The following is a 19,503-nucleotide window of genomic DNA, read 5'->3' on the forward strand; positions in this document are numbered from 1 at the left end:
TGGACCTTGCCAAGGTGTTCAACACCACCCCATGCTTGGGTATGATTGATAAGCTGTTCAAGCTAAATGTAATTCCCATATGTAACTCATTAGATAGCAAACTGGCTCACAAATAGAACTCAGGAAATCAGTGTGGGCAGCTCTACCTCTTCCAAAAGACCTGTCACTGGTGGTGTACTCCAGAGTTCAATCTTTGGGCCACTCCTCTTTGGCATTTGCTAAAGGTTTTTGCTAAAGGCATTTGCAAATGTTAAAGGTTTATGGCTGACCAAGTTTGCAGATAACTGTAAACTAGATGCCATTATAAATTCCTCAGAGATTACAAAGATCCTACAAGAGGGCCTTTCCCAAACAAGTAGCTGGTGTCAAAACCATAGACTAAAACTAAATGCCAGGAAATGTATAATAGCATCCTTCAGTATGCATGATCCCCTTGTAACTATCACATTGGCAGTATCCCTCTGAAAGTTGATCCCATAGTCGGAGATCTGAGAAGCTATGTTGACAATGAGCTGTCTTTTGATCACCACATGTCCACTATTTTAAGGAAATCCTTTTCATTGCACAACTTATATCTAAATGTATGGTGCCCATATCCAGGGATGTAATTGTTTCACTGTACACAACTTTCATTAGGCCAGTCATTGAATATAATAACCATTTTGGTATGTACTTGTTGAAACACTTTTCACAACTGGAATGGCCACAGTGCTTTCTCACTAAAAAAATCAAGATCTTAAATAAAAAAAAAGAAATATGCAGACTATCTCAAAGCCCTATCCCTATTCTTAGTATCATACAGACTACTAAGAGGTGACCTCTGCCTCATGTACATAGCCTCATATGACCCTATCCTGTCAGATCTGTCACACATTTTCAAGCCCAATAGTAGTGTGAACACCCACTCAGGTGATCTCAGTCTGTTTTCTGACATAAATAGGAAATGCTGGAGGGACAGGTATGTATCACAGACAGTACTGTTCTATGGAAGTGTCTTCTACTACATATAAAGCAAAGTCCTTCTTACTCTATACAAATGTAATTTGGATGACTGGATGGGAAACTATAAAATTCACCCCCAGTTCAGCATCACTGTCCCTCATGGAGAGGGGAAAGAAGTAAATGCCCTGGGATATCTGTTCTGCTGCCTTCATGTCTAAGGGCTAAGAAAACTATCACAGGAGTGTAAGGCTAGGCTACTTAAAATCCTTACATATCAGTAGCCTATTAAGCACCTGTGAACCCTTCCTTCTGCATGCGCTTGCATCTCCTCGAACTTGTATGTTGTGGGGCATGATGGTGTATTTTTTCTCCTCCATGGAGACTCAACCAATACCCATTCTATTCTCCTGTAGGATCATATCCCCCATATATCTCCGGCCACCAGCAAAGATTGACTTAGAGGTAGGCAAAATGCATGACCTCCCCATAGGATGGGCACACCCCTCCTTCCCTGCCAGCACCAAACCACTAATCAAACTAAGGTTAGCTGGGCCATAATCTAGGCTTTATTCCTCTACTCCACAGCACTGGCTTTTGCCCTGAAGACAGGCAGTTACACTAATGAAACATTTCTTTTAAATAATGATGCATAGGTTCATTTTAAGCCTTGAGGGAAGCAGAATGTAATGTAGTTTACATTAATTATTCACACAGAAGAACTTTTTTTAGACATTTTATTGTAGTATTTTATTACACTGCAAAAAAATATTTGTTGTGGAAAACTAATATGATATTGTGGGGTTGGGCATCTTGCTTGTGCTCCATCACTGAAACTTCGGACTCACATGCTAGTATGAACAGCTTGGTGTTTTGGTGGTCAGATCTGTGCCTTACAGCTCCAAGGTTCAGTGGTGATCTCTGGTCACCATCAGTATGGAGTTCTGCATGTGTTTGCATGGATATTCTCCAGGTACTCAGCCTACTGTATTACTCCTGCCTTTGTGGCCCATGCTTTGGCTGAAAATGATTAATGGACCCACTTACATAATTATTACATGGTAGATATATGCATTCCCTTTTAGCATACCTGTCTTGTCTGCAGATGCTGAAAGTTTCATTAGTAGGTTCAAAAAGTACCAAAATGATTGCTCCTAAAATAGAAAGCATGTTTTTCTTTCTTTTTTTTTTTTTGCTGTTTCTACACAATAATAATTTAAACATTTGTTAGTCAGAGGACTGCTGTTTGGGTTTGTTTTGCTATATATGCTGTTATAAACAGAACACAAGGAACTTTTGAGTGAAAACTAACAGATGAAAGATTTTCAGAACACCTTCAAGGCATCTTCATTGGAGATTAATATTGTTTATTGCAGTTGTACGTAAGCTCTTATGTTTAGGACAGCAGGTAGATGAGAATTTCTTCCAAACATGCGAGTCATTTGACACTTGTGACTTAATCTTCTGCTCAGAACTGCCAGAATATTCATGAATGTAAATGTTAAACAATGCTTTGCACATGTACCAACTTTGGTTTTTATTTCAACAGCATAAAGAAAAATTTGATGCTCATTATAGAAGTTTGATTGAGTGTTTATCAAGGCCTTCATCCATGGCTTCTAAATGTATACATTTGGACATTGAAAACAAGGTAATCTGCATGAATTGTTTACTAATAATATGTATAACAGTGTATGTTCTCAACAGATTTTATTTTTCGTCTTATACCCTGTAATCCTCTTCAACTTTGTGCTTCTTACCTAACCCCAAAACAGTTATAATGCATTTTGTCTTGTATGCAGTCCTGGTGTGATGAGATTTTTAAGTCACATGTTCTATCACATAGCCTTTGCTTAATCGGCGGTGGTGGTATTGCTTGCTGTTTTTTTACCAACAGAAAGTGACTAGACCCTTCTAAAATAAAGTTTGCCCTAACATTCTTGAGTACAAAGTTAATTTTCACACAGTAGAGTGTGGAACATAGCCCTCTCCCCTGCCTCCAATGAAAACTGATGTTTTTGTTATTGGAAGAATGCACTGTCATCCAGTTCATGCGTACAGTGAAGTAACACTGCCATATCATAATGTACAGCAGGCATAGCTGAAAGGTGAAGTGGCATCTGTCCAGCATCCTAATGAGCTTCTCTAGGCTGTCGTCTAGCGTAGTATGGAAGACATTTATTTATGTGCCCTTGCCTGACTATTTTTAGTAAGCCATTCTAAATAAAGTAATAAGCAGTCTAAGTAGCCTTGACAGAAGTGGAACAGCATCACGTCTTCTGTGTCTTCTGATAATCTGCTATTTGAGAATGCAAGAATTGCTGCTGTCTCTTGCATGACATCTACAGAGATAGGTTCATAGGAGGTTTACTAGGCTAATGGCCTTAGGGCCTTTACAATTGTAGCCGTGTAAAAAACTGAGTACCCTTATTGACCATAGTTAGATGGGTGTTATTAGCAGAGCGATTCTGTGATCAGCACTAACAGTTCCTGTCCATGAGGGACATAGTTGCCAACCCCGGGGTGAATTTATGGCAGCCCTGGCGTGAATTTATATGCACCCATCCAGCTGTCAAGGTTGCACTTGAATAGGGTCATTGAGGAACTCTGCTTCACATGGAATGGGAGTTTATTCTGGAGGAGATAAAATCACTGGGAGATATATCTGTCTCTCCAGCACATTCTGTTAATGTCACAGGCTAGTCTGAGATCCCTGGAGCGAGTTATTCTTGTCCAATTTGATTTGTGGACATGCAGTATTTCCATTAGGGCGGGGTCTGAGACTGCTGTGTAAGTCAGGCACAGGTCACCTCTCAGCAGCCTGTATGATACAGAGTACAGTGACAGGGCTTTCAGTCTTTCCATGTAGGTCATGTTTTGGAGGCCCTGTATTCTCTTGGTTAGAAACTTCTCTGGTCTGTCCAGTTGCTGTAAGTGTCTGGTGAGGTACATACAGAAGGGCATTGTACTCAATTAGTGGTCTGATAAGGGTCACGTACAAAGGAGCTATAACCTCCATGGTCTTGGATGCAATGCTCATATTTATGAGATGCTCAATATAGAAGGCCTTTCTTACCACTATGGACACATGGTGATCAAAGTTTACATTGCTATCAACCTGTGTTCCCAAGTCTCGCACCACTGAGTTTGAGCTTAGAGGGGTGCTATCTGTATCATAATTTGCAGGGGCTGCTTCTTTGCCAAAAGGGATAATGAGGCATTTTTCAGTTTCGTACCACTAATTTGTCTGTGTCAGCCCTTCCTATAATATGTTAACATTACTGGGGGACTCTATTATTGCTCCCAGTTTACAGTCGTCTGCAAACTTGGTAAGCCACAGGCCATGTGCCTTTGCCTTGAGTTGAGAGAAACAGATTCCAATCAGTAGAGGACTCAGCACAGATCCTTGTGTTACCCCATTGGTAACTGGTCTACTGGTGGAGATAGACTCCCCCGCTTTAACAGTGTGTGTTCTGTTGGTGAGCCAGTTGGCTACCCATCTAGTAATGTATGTGTTAATCCCCAGCTGGGAGAGTTTCCCTATGATACCGTAGTGGGGGATTGTGTCAAAGGCATTGGCTAAACCTATAGAGGCAGTATGTACTGTTTTGCCCTCATCCAGGGCTTTGGTGACATTCTCAAAGAAGTCCACTAGGTTTAATAAGGAAGCTGTACTCTTGACTAAACCAGACTGCCCTTTTGGATAAGGTCCATGATGATTCTTTCCATGATCTTGCAGATAAAGCTGGTTAGGCTTATGGGGTGATAGTTCCCAGGGTCAGTTGATGGATCCTCTTTGTGTAAGGGGATTAGTGTTGCTGTTCTCCACTCTGCTGGAATGTAGCCAGTTCTCAGGCTATGGTTAAAGAGAGTGCCAAGTGGTTTCACTAGGTCTTGGTTTAGATTGTTTAGTTAGCAGTCTGGGATGTTATTTGGTCCAGTAGAGGCTGTGTTTTTGGCCTTGAGAGTGCTTGTATGACATTTTCTTTGGAGATATTCGGTAGAGGACTGGTGTCAGCATTGCTTTGGGGGTATGTCTGATGGGGACAGGGAATGAAGTTATTACCAAATCTGTTGGCTAGCAGGTTGACAATTTCCTCAGGTTCACTGTGAGTTGCACCGTCCACTATAAGTTTGGCACACAGCTGGGCATTCCATTTTAGGTTTCAGATGTAGCTAAAGAATGTCTTATGATTGTCTTTAGCTAGGGATGCAAATTTCAACTCATAACTAGCCTTAAATGACTTAACAAGGTATCTGATTTGCTTGCTCAAGCTGTGGAGGGTATTCTTCCTCTGCTGAGCAAATACCCTCTTGTTCTTAGATATCAATTTCTTTCTTTTATATTTGTACTGGCTTGTTTTTTTGGAAAGACCTAATTTTGTTCCTGTTAGGTACAGCCGAGTCAATGCATTTGTTTAAGTGGCTATATATGGCATTTGTGTACTCCTGTGCATAAGAGTCATTATTGGCTATGTTGGTAGGAACGTTGACACTTTTTATACCATTGCTTAGTAGGCAATAGTTTGCTTTGGAGAAATGTTTCAATTTTTTTTACTCCTGTGGGGTGTCAGCTTTGATCTTTACTTCAAATGAGACAGATTTATGGTCTGACCTTACCAGGAAGGGGACTCACAGGGGGTAGTGCAGTGACCCCCCCCCCCCTTGATGGTGAGAACTAGATCCAGGACATTTGAGCACCTTGTGGGGGTGCAGACCAACTGTTCCAGGGCATTTGAATTAACAAAGTCCAGGTACCTCATAGTGATCGTGTTTGCACTCTTTGAACTTGCCCGGTCGATGGAAGTGTAGTTGAAATTTCCCATGACCAAGGTGTTAGGCTGTATGCTGAACGACTGTAGCAAGTCCAGGTAGACAGTGTACTTCCCCTGGTTCATGGTGGGGGACCTGTACTAGCAGTGATGTGGAAGGGTATTTTACCTATAGTTAACTGGACCTGGAGTTGCTCAAGAGAGTTGTACTGTATCACCAGTCTTGAGGTATAATTGGTTTTAATGAAGATAGATACACCTCCACTTATGTTTTTTTCACACTTGTGTTAGGGTCTGAACATGTGAAAGGCATTGTAGCCTTGTATGGCTGGTGTGCTCTCAGCAACCTTGAACCAAGTCTTAGTGACTGCACAAACGTCAGCATCTTCCAAGGTGAGTGCTTCTAAGGAGTGCAGTTTAGTGTTTAAGCTTCTCGCATTAAGCAGCATGACCATGAGTTTGTCTTTAGTGGATTTCTTTACGTCAGAAGTTTTTCTGTTTGGACATTGCCTAACAAGGCACTATGGGGAAGGTAGGCATCTTTGCCAGTGTCTGAAAGCCTTGAGGAGACAGGTGACGTCCATCTCTGGCAAAGCGGCATGGACTGTCGACCATGTCTTCCCAGGCAGATAGATACTGGATACTCCTGGAGTGACACCAGAAACTAAGCCAATTATTGACATCAGTCATTTTTTTGTCTGTATTTTCGTATCATCCTAGGTGAAGGTAGAATGCTGCTTAGGGCTAGAGACATACCTACCTGGGACACATAATCTGAGAGTTCGGTCATGTCTCTGTTCATATAGTCCAGGGAGGTACATACACCTCAAGTCATTCACACCAACATATACTATTAGAGAGTCATAACCGCACTTCTTGCTGAGCGACTTGAGCGTGTGTGTGATTTGATGGATCCTGGCACCTGACAGACAGCTGACCGTGACCTTCTCCTGGTTCATCCTGGTGAGGGGGACATCTGTGTGTCTCACTATTGAGTTGCCTATGACAAGAACATTAGGTTTTGAGTTGTTTTACCTTAGAGGCTTAATTGCTGTCACACTGATATGTGTGTTTTATGTGTAGTGGTCGAGTCTGTTCATGTACCAGTATGTGTATATTGCTTGCACTTGGGAGGTCTCTGGTCTTTTAGTAGGCTCTTAATGAGTACCTCTGCTTATGTACGTTTAGGTGTCTTGACCTTATCTTGTGTAAGAGGGGAGGTGTGGGAGCTGACAACCTATTGTATGTCTTGTTTATTGTTATGTGAGAGGACTAATTCTAATTTCATGGTATAGTTACATCTCTCACATACCGCATTTGTTTGCTTTAGGACCAAGTGGTTGTTGGTATACATGATGCAATTACTACATTGCCTGAGGATGCCCATATCAGTCAGGTTGGCTGGAGAAGTGGTGGGAAACTGTCCGTCCATTATGGCAGGTATATATTGTAGTAACTAGTGGGGATGGGCTAGATGGACCAGGGTTTGCTATGAGACTAGCAAAGGCAGCTGTTATGTGGAGGGCTAAGGATGAAAGACTCTGTCAACACCTCAGAATATGCAGCTGAGTTGCTCACTGGGTTAGCAATGTGCACAGAGAGGCAGTGGAGCTAAGGAGAGTTCTCTAGGAGATATCAAGGGAAAATTGTGTTTCTAAGCATTTGCATCTGTACACGGCAGAGCTAAACCCCCATTGCCTGGTGAACAGGGGCTTAAATACAAGCAAAGCTAAACAGTTTTTATACAAATTAACCAATATGAAAGCCCAAACTAAGCCTTTTCCCAGCAATCCCCAACTCAGATGGGTCCTGGGCTACACACTTCTGCCACAAGGGTGCAAGAAGGCTTTCTTAATGTAGGATGGCTGGTTTTAGTGCTGAAGTGATACCAAACAGTCTAGCTTCAGGATGTCTGAATCTAGCGTATGCTATGACATACAGAAGTAATAGAGATTTAAAGTGCAGAAAAAAAGTCACAGCAGTGCGAACAGCAAAAATGAAGCAGCAATTAAGCAAAATACAGTTCAAAAGGTGCGATTTAAGCTTAAAATGTACTTATTTTTTGTTGAACACAGTGGATGCCTTGGATTTATTTCAGATTCACTTCGGATTTCTGGCTAAGGTCTCCAAACACGGAGCAGCTCTGCAAAACTGAGCGCAAACCCATGCAAATGTGGGGCATAAATACAAGCAAAGTTAAACAGTTTTAACACAAAAGTATCAAAAGGAGAGCCCAAAACCGAGCCTTTTTCCTGCATTCCTCAAGTCAGATGGGTCCTGGGCTACACACCTCTGCCAGAAGAGTGGAGGAAGGCCTTCTTAATGTAGGATGGCTGTTTTTTTGTGCTCAAGTGGTGCCAAACAGTTTAGATTCAGCAAATTTAAAGTACAGAAAAAAACAGTCACATCAGTACAAACAGCAAAAATGGAACAACAACTAAGCAAAATATATTTCAAAAAGTGCAATGTAAGCTTAAAATATACTTATGTTTTGTTGAACACAGTGGATGCTTTGGTGTTGCAGCTCTTTAAAATTCATGCTTCTTATCCAGCTCCACTGAGAGAACTTAGAAGATTTGTTGCATGAAATGATGCCATTGGTCTACACAACAGACTCAAGTAATGCAATGAAAGGTGGATAATAGAGAAGAATGTTATTAAATAAAGACTGAAACAATTCATTGGCACATACTACAAACAATAAAAATATCATGTATACATATAGCAACATATGTTATGCTACCAAAATGCATACCTCCTAACAAGACTTGAGCTGTCAGTTGACTGCTTTTTCCGTGTTAGTTGTATGTTAGTTCATAATACTAAAAAATTGTACATACATGTTACACTTTATACTTGTGTACATCTTACATTCTGGTACAGGTTTCATATCATTTACATGACTGACAGTAAGAGGTATGTGCTGCTGGTGTAACTTGCAACTTGTATTTGCAAGTGCTTGTGCTGATCTGAGTGACAAGTTAAATATGAAGTGCCTTTGTCTTGACTAAGTGATTACTCATTATAGGTTGTGATCTACAAGTAGATAGGTGTAATGTCAAATGTGTGACCTTATGTGGCTTAGTACAAAGGAGCACCTTTTGTAGTCCGTTGGAGAAAATATTACACCATACAAATAAATGTTTTTTTTTCTAATAGGAATAATCTACCATGCTACAGCATCTGTGTTAGCAGAGCCTGCATGCACCTTATCTCTTTCGTCTGCAAGACAGGACTGTCTGGATTAATTTTCAGTTTTTAGCCTTGTGAATTATCACATTCTAACTTAGCAGGTGGAACATCCTTTGTTTTTTTTGTCCTATCTCTGTATTATTTCCAAAGTTGGCTTTAGTTTAGATGTAGAGACAGAGAATTTTAATGTTGTGGAAAGTAACTAATCAGTTAAAGTAGGACTATCTAGGGTTGTCTGCTGAATGTCATGGCTTTATAATATATGATGTTATGTAGTCCTATTTCACCTCCATTATTACGTGTGGGTTCGCAGCCGATCCTCGGCTCCGACTCGGCCGCTTTTAGAAAGCCTGAACACTTCTGATTGGCTCGTGGCTAGGAGATATCCCATGGTGCATGAGCACATTTCCCAGATCTCGTTTACCTCGTCTTCATTCGGAAGCTTCTTTTGGTTGGCCATGGCTAAGTGATTCTGCTTTATTATTATTGCTGCTTTTTAGGAGTGTTTTGCTTCTAGTGAAGTTTTTTCTGTCATAGTCTTTGCTGACAGTCTTTATTGTGATTACCGATTGGTGTCTTTAACCGGATTTGACCTTATTGTCGTTTAAAATTTACTTGGGCCTGTTGGCCGTTTGTGTGTATGGTATCCTGTGAGTGTGTGTTTTTTTTGACTAGACCATTTAACTTAGAGGTTCTAGTTTTGTCCCTGTTTCTTTTCTTGCACTAGGTGCATTTAGGTTAGCAACCTAGTAACCCCCTCTTTATTTTTGTGGGTGATAGGGCTAGATCTACTTAAGTTAGTGGATCTAGTTTCTCTCTTGTTGTGTGAGTGTGTTGGTTTTCCTCTGCTGCCATTATGTCTAAGAAACCTAAAGAACACAAACAGTCAGGCTTTTAAAAGTGTATCAAATGTTCACAAAAAATGCCCATCACCGATGGACATAGCATCTGTGTGTACTGCTTAGGGGCCATACATCTACAAGAAACCTGTCTCTTCTGCCATTCTTTTAGTCCTAGAGTACTCCAGGAATGGAAGAATAAGTTGATTTTGAAAGGTATGTTGAAGCCTTCCTTCGAGGAAGACCTAGCCAGTTCTTCCTCCTCTGCTAGGTCGCATTCATCTAGGAAGGATAAGGGCAAGACCTCTAAATGGCCTTCTCCGGCCCCAACTTCTGCCTCTGGACCTCCACAGAAGTTACCAAAATCGGAACTGGTCTCTGTCTCTTCGGCTCCACAGTCTTGGGGGCCAATTGATATTTTGGACATAGAGCCTGCAGTATCGGCACCAAGTATTTTGGCGCCGATCACAAGCAGTCCTCTTCGGAGACGGTCAATGGATATTTCACTAGTCTCCCCTACTCTAAAATCACCTATGTTGCAGAGAACAAGGTCTCCCACACTGTCCTCCAGATCCCCCAGGAGTATATCTGAAGAAGACATCGAGAGAGTGGTGCTCAGACTCAAGTCGTCGGCCTTGCCAAACTTTTTGTCAGCTCCAACCCATTCGGTCTCTGAGCCGACTCCTGCTACCGATCCTGCGCTCATTCCTCCTCCAACCCAGATTGGGGCTTTGGAGCCGATATTGCCGGTACTGAATATAGTGGTGTCCTCGGCTCCAGCACCCCATGTGGTTGTCTCGGAGCTGGTTCTGCTCCGACACTCTTGGTGCTGTCCAACGTGTCTAGGGTCTGAAGCTGTTCGGTCGGCCCAGAGGGGGACACTTTGAACCGAACTTCTTCGGTGAAGAGCCTCTCTCTTGGTGCGTCGGCCTGAGTGAGCTCGGACCCTACATCGTTCTCGGAGCCGATCCTTTTGGAGCCATCGGTACCTACGTTCTCTACAGAGCCGGGGCGTCATTTGGAGCTGGAGGAATCGGTCTTTATGAAGATGAGGAGCATGTTGGATAGTTTATCTGCCCCACGTAGAAGTACCGATGCTATACTCCCTCAAGCACCGACTACAGTCTCAGCATCCCCTCTTCCCCGGGATGGCAGAGACCCACAGCCTCAGGACCCCCATTTAGGTGGCCCCCGATCTTCTGAGACCTCCCTAGAGGACCCTGCTGAGGAGCCCCCTTGGAAGAGATAATGTAAGAGGAAGCATGTAGACTCCCCTGATGAGTCTCTCACATCTGACACTGACCTCGATGAGTCGGAGGGGTCCCCTAAGTTGTCCTCTGAAGATGTCTCCTTTGCAGACATTTTGGAGATCCTCAGGCAGAGAGGCAGCTTGCCCACCATTACCCCGTCTGATGAGGAGTTGGTGTACCTGAAGGCTTTTGGGTCTCAACCCTCAGCTTCATGGGTGTCTCCTCCATTTTATGAATTACTGGATCTTGTGAGTCAGAAAGCATGGCAGACCCCTGATGCCGTGGAACCGGTTCCCAGGAGGCCGAATAAATTTCTTTCCGCCCCTAAAGACAAAGAATTTTTATCCAAGGGCTTACCTGTTGATGCCATGGTGGTGGCGGCGGCCACTAAGAAGGAGCCAGCAGAGACTTCTTCTTCTATCCATCCGCCCAACAAGGAATCCCGAATGATGGATAGGTACGGGAAGTGTATCTTCTCTTCAGCGGCTTTTACACTCCGATCGCTGAACTATCTATCACACTTTACGAGACTTCAGAGAGATCTCCTAAAGGAGTTAGGAGATACCCTTCAGAGTGCCTCTACTGAAGCAGTTCCATCTACAGTGTCTACTCAGTTGGCTACTCTAACATCCATTGTTAACTCTTCCATGCTGCTGATCTCATACGCAGCTGATGGTGTGAGTAGGGTGGCGGGTTCAGGAGTCTCCTTAAGGAGACACTCCTGGATGCATCTATGCAACTTTGCTGAGTCTTTCAAATCTACATTCACTAATGCCCCCATGGACGGATCCTCTCTTTTTGGACCCAAGGTGAAAGATGCCCTCACCAGGTGTGAACAGGAAGGAAAGACTCTCTCTGCCGTGGGAGTCCATTTTACCGTTCCTTCTGGACCTTACCCTAAAGGTCAGAAGAGCGGTAAAATGTGGTTCAAGAAATCAAATATGCATCAAAAAACGCGGCAAGGACACTGCTATTCCTTAAAATCTTTATTGCACATAAACACAAGATGAGCGCTTTCGGGACTTCTCCCTTCATCAGATAAAATTACAATAAAACAACCCCTTCTTTTAAACTAGTGCATATCCAATAAGATTCAGTAAAAAGCCCGCCTATTTTGAAGGGTGGGCTTAACAGGTATCACATCATTTAAACCTGGTGTACGATTGGCCATAAGCTCAATGATCCATCTGGATCCATCTGGCTACCTGTCGAACGACGGATATAGTTTATCTAGCTGAGTGTAGCCATTGCCCTAGTTTTTATGTAGGGAAAACTAACCAGATGTTAAAGACAAGGATATTACAGCACCTATCTAGCATTAGGAATGGGGATGTGCATAATGCTTTGAGCAGACATGTGATGGATAATGCAACGCACAAATTCACTTTCAGGGCTATAGTAAACATAAGGCTTACCACTAGAGGGGGTGATGTGAAGCATTTGACAGAATTAGCAGAATCCAGATGGATCATTGAGCTTATGGCCAATCGTACACCAGGTTTAAATGATGTGATACCTGTTAAGCCCACCCTTCAAAATAGGCGGGCTTTTTACTGAATCCTATTGGATATGCACTAGTTTAAAAGAAGGGGTTGTTTTATTGTAATTTTATCTGATGAAGGGAGAAGTCTCGAAAGCGCTCATCTTGTGTTTATGTGCAATAAAGATTTTAAGGAATAGCAGTGTCCTTGCCGCGTTTTTTGGTGCATATTTGATTTTGGAATCATAGGCTGGACTTTGGTATAGTACTCAACTTTTTTGCTTTGTGGTTCAAGAAATCACAGAGACCTTTCCAGGATACACAGGGTGATTACTCCTTCAGAGGCAGGGGAGGAGGAACTAATGGTAGACGTCGCCCTAGAGGCAGAGGAGGCCCATAAAATCAGGGAGTCACGATTCCTTTCGTGACCGTCCCCTATCAGCGTTCCTGATGTGGAACCCGACTGTGTATCTCTGGAGCCGGTCGGGGGTCACCTGTCCTTGTACCCAGAAGCCTGGCTAAATCTCACTCGAAACAAGTGGGTACAAGACATTATCACCAGAGTTTACTCTATACCCTTTTCCCTTCCACCATGCCCTCCCAAAAGGATCCCAGATGTGCCACCCAATCACAGGGATCAAGCAAGCGGCTATAGAGATAGAAAAGCTGCTTTTAAAAAGAGTTATCCAAAAGGTCCCAGCAGACCAGACAGGATTCGTAACATACTCCAGGTTCGTTTTGGTTCCAAAAAGAACAGGAGACTGGAGACCAATCTTAGACTTCAGCAGGTTAAATGAGTATGTAAAGAAGTCCAAGTTCCAAATGGTCACCCTACAATCCATACTCCCTCTCTTAGGGAAAGACAGCTGGATGTGCTCAACAGATCTCCAGGATGCCTACTACCACAAAATGATGGACAAAGCATCAAGGAGTTACCTACGCTTCTAGCTGGGAGCCAATCATTACCAGTTTCGGGTCGCTGCCCTTTGGTCTCACCACAGCCGCCTGGGTGTTCACCAAATGCATGGCAGTAGTGACAGCTCATTTGAGGCATCAGGGAATCCAAGTCTTTCCATATCTGGACAATTGGCTCTTGACCGCCACCACCAGGCATCGTCTAGTTCAATCCAGAGATTCCACAATCAAGCTCTGTTCCTAGTTGGGAATCTCTATAAACTGGGAAAAATCCGCAATTTTGTCCACTCAATGTATAACCTTTATAGGAGCAAACATAGACATGGTTTATGTGATTGCCAGTCTACCTACAGACAGAATGCAGAATCTTGCACAGCAAATTTACAGGATACGTCCTCTCCGAAGAGTCAAAGCAAAGGTGGTGTTGCAACTTCTTGGAACAGTGGCATCAACTGTAACCTTGATACCATTAGCAAGACTACATATGAAGATACTTCAGTGACTCCTGTCATCCCAATGGTCCTTTCAGCAGTTGCCTCTGCATCACCAGATTCTGATCACAGATTCATGCAAAAAGGATCTCTGCTGGTGGATTCAGTCAGGTCATCTTACTACAGGGACTGCCTTTGTACCGCACCAATCAGTTGCCACTGTGACCACGGATGCCTCCCAGTTAGGGTGGGGGGGCATTATCTAGGCAGGACTGTCCAAGGCACATGGCAAGATCAAGAGGCCCATCTGCATATCAGTGTCCTAGAGATGAGAGTGGTGCTTCTAGTGTTGCAAGCACTTCACGACTTTCTCCCTCTAGGGACGATAGCTATCCAGTCAGACAACATATCATTGATTTGGTATCTAAACCAACAAGGGGGAACCAGATCATACCCTTTATGTTGAGAGCCCCTGCAAGTTTGGAACTGGGTGATTTCTTCCCAACGCTTTCTCATTACAACGCACATCCCGGGGACATCAAACGTGATAGCGGTCAAGCTAAGTAGGACAATATTGTTACCTCATGAATGGTCTTTGAACCAGAAAGTAGCCCGTCTGATATTCCAGAAGTGGGAACAACCCTGCTGCGGTCTCTTTGCCAGCCCCATCAACACCAAATGCAGCACCTTTTTCTCCCTCATTCCCCTTCTGGGAGAATCTCCAAGAGATGCACTCATCCACGATTGGCCCCCAGGACTTCTTTATGCTTTTCCTCCTTTTCCACTCATTCCCAGGGTCATACAGAAAACAATGTTGTTGGGAAGCAAGATGATCCTCATCACTCCTTACTGGCCTCATCAGATTTGGTTCCCTTTTCTCGAGCCTTACCTGTTAGACTATCCATGGACTCTGGACCCAGTGCCAGACGTCTTGACACACGTCAGGTTCTCTTCACTCCAGTCTCCACACTCTTAAACTGACAGCATGGCTGCTCCAGTTCCGTCACTAGTCAGGCTTCATGATCTGTCTCCAGCTGTAACCCATGTCATTACCTCTTCTCACAAGCCTTTGACTAGAAAATTGTATCACAGTAAATGGCAGAGATTTTCTTTATGGGCACATACTAGAGAAGTTGATCCATTTACAGCTCCCATTACTATTGTTTTAGAGTTCCTTTCAGAACTCTTTCACCAGGGTTCAGCAGCTGCTACACTCCGAGTTCAGCCAGCAGCTATATCCAATTTTCATGTGGGGATTAATTATTCGAACCTTATGTCTCAGAAACTGTGCAAATCTTTTCTTAAGGGTTCCATGATGTTAAGACCTCCTGTTCAAGACCCCATTTCTCCCTGGGATCTAAATCTAGTCCTTTCTAGATTACTTTGCCACCATTTGAACCAGCCCATAGTTGTCAATTGAAATTCCTGTCTTGGAAGAGTCTTTTTTTCTGGTGGCAATAACCTCAGCCAGACGAGTTTCTGAACTACAAGCCATATCAGTTAAATCTCCATATTTAATTTTTCACAAAGATAGGGTTTCTCTCAAACCCAATTCTTCTTTTATCCCTAAAGTCTGTTCTCATTTTCACTTAAACCAAACAATCGAATTGCCAGTGTTTTTCCCTAATCACACCAATAAAGCAGAGTATAGATTTCATCAATTGGATGTGCATAGGCAACTGCGTTTCTATATCCACAGAACCAAAGGATTTACAAAATCAGAACAGCTATTCATTTCTTTTGCTGAGACAAGAATAGGTTTGCCAGTTTCTAAGGTCACACTATCGAACTGGAGCTCTAATTATATCTCTTTCATTTACACTTCTGAGGGAAAGAAGTTACCTATTAAAGTCAAAGCGCGTTCTACCAGCTCTTTTTCTACTTCTGCTATTCCAAGCCAGGACAGCAGCAACATGGGCTACCCCTCATGCCTTCATTTCCCATTATAAATTGGATTTAACTTCCAGGGGTAGGGCCTTGTTTGGTTCCATGGTACTCAGGAGTATTTTCCAGTGAGCCACCCATACAAGATGCTAGGGATGCTGTCCCACATGTAATAATGGAGGTGAGATAGGACTACATAACATAAAGAAGTTATGTACTCACCATAACGTTCCATGTATGTAGTCCATCTCGCCAAACATTATTAAGAACACACCCACCAGCCCCCTTCCTGGAGGATCTGGAAACAGTTTTTTCTACAGTGGTTTATACCATAAAGGGCATCTTTATTACAGTTTATTCTTCCGGACCTTTGCCCCCTTTTCTGTCTTATCCTGATAGACTAATAGCAAACAATATCTGGGGAATGTGCTCATGCACCATGGGATATCTCCTAGCCACGAGCCAATCAGAAGTTTTCAGGCTTTCTAAAAGCGGCCAAGTTGGAGCCGAGGATTGGCTCCGAACCCACACATAATAATGTTCGGCGAGATGGACTACATACATGGAACGCTATGGTGAGTACATAACTTCTTTTTCATGCCCAGTAATATCACCCTCCTTAATAATGCTACCTTCCAAGTATGACATGACACTTTGTGTTGAGAATACAATAAAATGAGTGAATGAATAAATAAGTAAAAAATAAATAAATAAATAAATAAAAGGAGCCAAAACATTTATTACTACCATGATATGTGAGGATCACAATAGACAACACTGACTTATTGCATGCAAGTTTGAGCTCAAATGAAAGCTGCAGTTTTCTGTTCATCCTGTGCTAAGCTTACACTGTTTTTGTCCTTGATAAGAGCTGGTCCCACATATAATACAGTAAGTGGAAGATTCATAAACATGGTACACATTGTATATGCTAGTACTGTTGGAAATTTGCAAACAAAAGCACATCATTCTAAAGAGCAAACTAGTGCTGGATCCTGCCTGTGTTATAGGGGACAGGATCTCTTAGTTTTGTACAGATGCTATACAATTGGTCAGTACTACTTGAATATTACTGCCACTGCAGTCCAAAGAAAGCCCTTGGAATATCAAGACCATAACCTATTGAGATGTTGCAGTACACCTGCAGACACGTTCCATTGAACAGTATGTCTGCCAGCCACAGCACAGTAATGTACACAGTGTCTTCCTGGATTAGTACAAAGCTGTCCTAACCACATGTTAGTCCCCTAAAGTCAATAGCATAAAGTGATTTGCTGATGAAGATAATGTTAACCTGTGCACCTTGATATGTGTAAACAGTGAACTTTAATATTTGTGTAACCTCTGTGGCATTAGCACAGGGAAAGCATCAGGTACATCCACAGACTTTAGTGGTCCCATCGTCATTGTTTCACAATGATGCACCCATTAAAGTGTGTGGATGCACCTCACACTATCCCCAAGGTGACGTCACCTAAGGTTACAGTAGATTTGTTTGGACCATAGCTTTAATATAAAAAAATATGATCCAAAAATGTAAGTAGTAATAGCAGCATGGAAAACTCTTTGCGGCACGTAACTTGATGGATCCTGTAAAGTAGATATGAACGTTGACAAAACTCTTTTAACAGTGAAGTGAGAGAAGTGATCGTATACAGAGCTGCAGTATTACTCCATACAATTTTAGTCTGGCATATACTTGGTCACAGAGCTTACTGAAACTTAGAAAAAATAAAAAAGTTATTCCTGTAACTCATGATCAGTGTTACTGTAGTAAAGTTGTTTTATAGTGGTATAAGTGTGAGTAAGTGTAGGCTGCTTGTCCCTATAAGAAAGATGTATAGGCCTTGTAACGTAATTTACAGTGACATCTCACATGCTGAGTCAGCCTGTAATGAGCTACAAATGGTGCCTGGTATTCAGGAATGTAACATATTGTACTCAGGGTCAAAAACTTTATGAACTGTATTAACCATTCCTGTACACTGTTTATTCCACTAACTGTGTAAACACTCATATCTTCACACACATACACACAGACACACACACACACACACACACACACACACACACACACACACACACACACACACACACACACACACACACACAAACACTGGCATTTAGACAGAGCCAAACACTCACCCACCTTGTCACCCATATGTGCAGTATACATGCTGTATAATTCATATATATCAGGGCTTTTGTAAGATTAGTTGTGTGCTGAAGCACATAGAGTTCATTTTGTAATAAATTTCATTGGTAGTTATAATGCATTATTCATTCTTTCATTCTTTATTTTTCTAAACTTCTTGTCCTGATGAGGACGTGGTTTGCCCTTCGCCAGTGGTAACAAGACAAGCTGAGTAGACCACCATATTTCCTTAACCCCAGCAACAGTTTGCAGCTAATTCTGTTGGCTCTCCAGACATTCTTTTGCTAAGCTGAGAGAAGTAATCTCTCTAACATGCCCAGGGTCTGGTCCATATAATTGTTTTGCCTCATTCATTTCCCATGAGAGACTCTGGGAAGTATTTCAACCACATCAAATGACTCATTTCAACATGTAGGAGCAGCAGTTGCACTTCAGAATTCTCCAAGATTGCTGAGCTCATCACTGTGTCATAAAGAATGAGCCAAGCCATCCTGTGAAGGAACATCTTTTCTGCTACTTAAATCCACTGTCCTATGACTCAGCTCTCATTTCACCGCTACAGTCTGGCACAACACCTGATGTAGTGCTGCTGTACCCATCTGCTGTCCAGTCTCCTAGTTCATCCTACATTCATTTGTAAACAAGATGCCATGATACCTTAACTTCTACATCTCAGGTATCTGTTCATTCCTCACCTGTAGTGAGTAATCCAGTCTTTTCTGGAACAGAACCATGACCACTGATTTGAAGGTGCTGATTTTCATCCCAGCCACCTCACACTCAGCAGTCATTCACTTTAGTGCATGCTAAACATCAGCCACCTGCAGACAGCAAAGCTGCAACCATAACATCCTCAGACTGAGACTGGATTATTGGTATCCTATTCATGAAAATCATAGATAGGGATAGAGAGAAGATCCTCTTTTAGCAGTCATACATCCACTTTGAAAATGTTTGACTTAACAGTGAGAATACACACATAGTTCTTACTTGGTAACAATCTGAAATTCTAACACTTGTTAAGTGCAGGTCCCAGAACAGTGAGATTGAATGTGTGAAAATTGAGATTTATGCATATTAGATCCACGTTTAATGACATTTTCAGTATTCTTCTTTTTGTAATGTATGGTGATATCAGGATGAGTATAGCCAGGTATCAGGAGTGAGATGTCCAAGGGGGCTTCACCCTGCACAAAGGCGCCTAAAGAACAACAGTGATTATTGACTTTTACTGTTCTCCAGTAGTTTCACTGTTGCTTTTTCATAATTCAGGGAATCACAATTACAGGTCTTAGAATTACAATAGGGAGCCTTTTGACTCCTCATATACGAGGACAGTAGTACACAGGTAATAGTAGTAGACAGCAGTAGTCTTAGGACCCTGGACTGCTGTTTCCCTCTCCTAAAAATATTTCTAGCTACATGGTCACATGTCTTCTCCAAGTCCACAAAACATATGTATATGGTATGTCAGCCTCATGTGACTACACCAGTATATGTGCCAGTACAAATAACTGGTTCACTTTTTCATGACCAGCAGAGAATCTGCCTTGGTCTTTCAGAACCTGAGGCTTGTGTACTAGATGATGTTTGCATTCTAGCACCATGGCATATGCTTTCCCTGGCAGGCTGAGAAATGTGATCCC

The 19,503-nt window shown here is 42.5% G+C and overlaps 1 protein-coding gene across 1 annotated transcript in view; it reads left to right on the forward strand.

Annotated features, from left to right (window-relative positions):
- Window positions 1-19,503, forward strand: part of LOC122794923 (probable ATP-dependent RNA helicase DDX60) — a 2,818,219-nt gene that overhangs the window by 359,958 nt on the left and 2,438,758 nt on the right. Inside the window, exon 5 of the mRNA XM_044063516.1 lies at window positions 2,489-2,590. Within this exon, the coding sequence (XP_043919451.1) occupies window positions 2,489-2,590 (102 nt within the window). The remainder of the gene's footprint in view (window positions 1-2,488; window positions 2,591-19,503) is intronic.

Source organism: Protopterus annectens, chromosome 2.part1, assembly GCF_019279795.1.
Source record: "Protopterus annectens isolate FY-2018-M chromosome 2.part1, PAN1.0, whole genome shotgun sequence".
Lineage (NCBI taxonomy): Eukaryota > Metazoa > Chordata > Ceratodontiformes > Protopteridae > Protopterus > Protopterus annectens.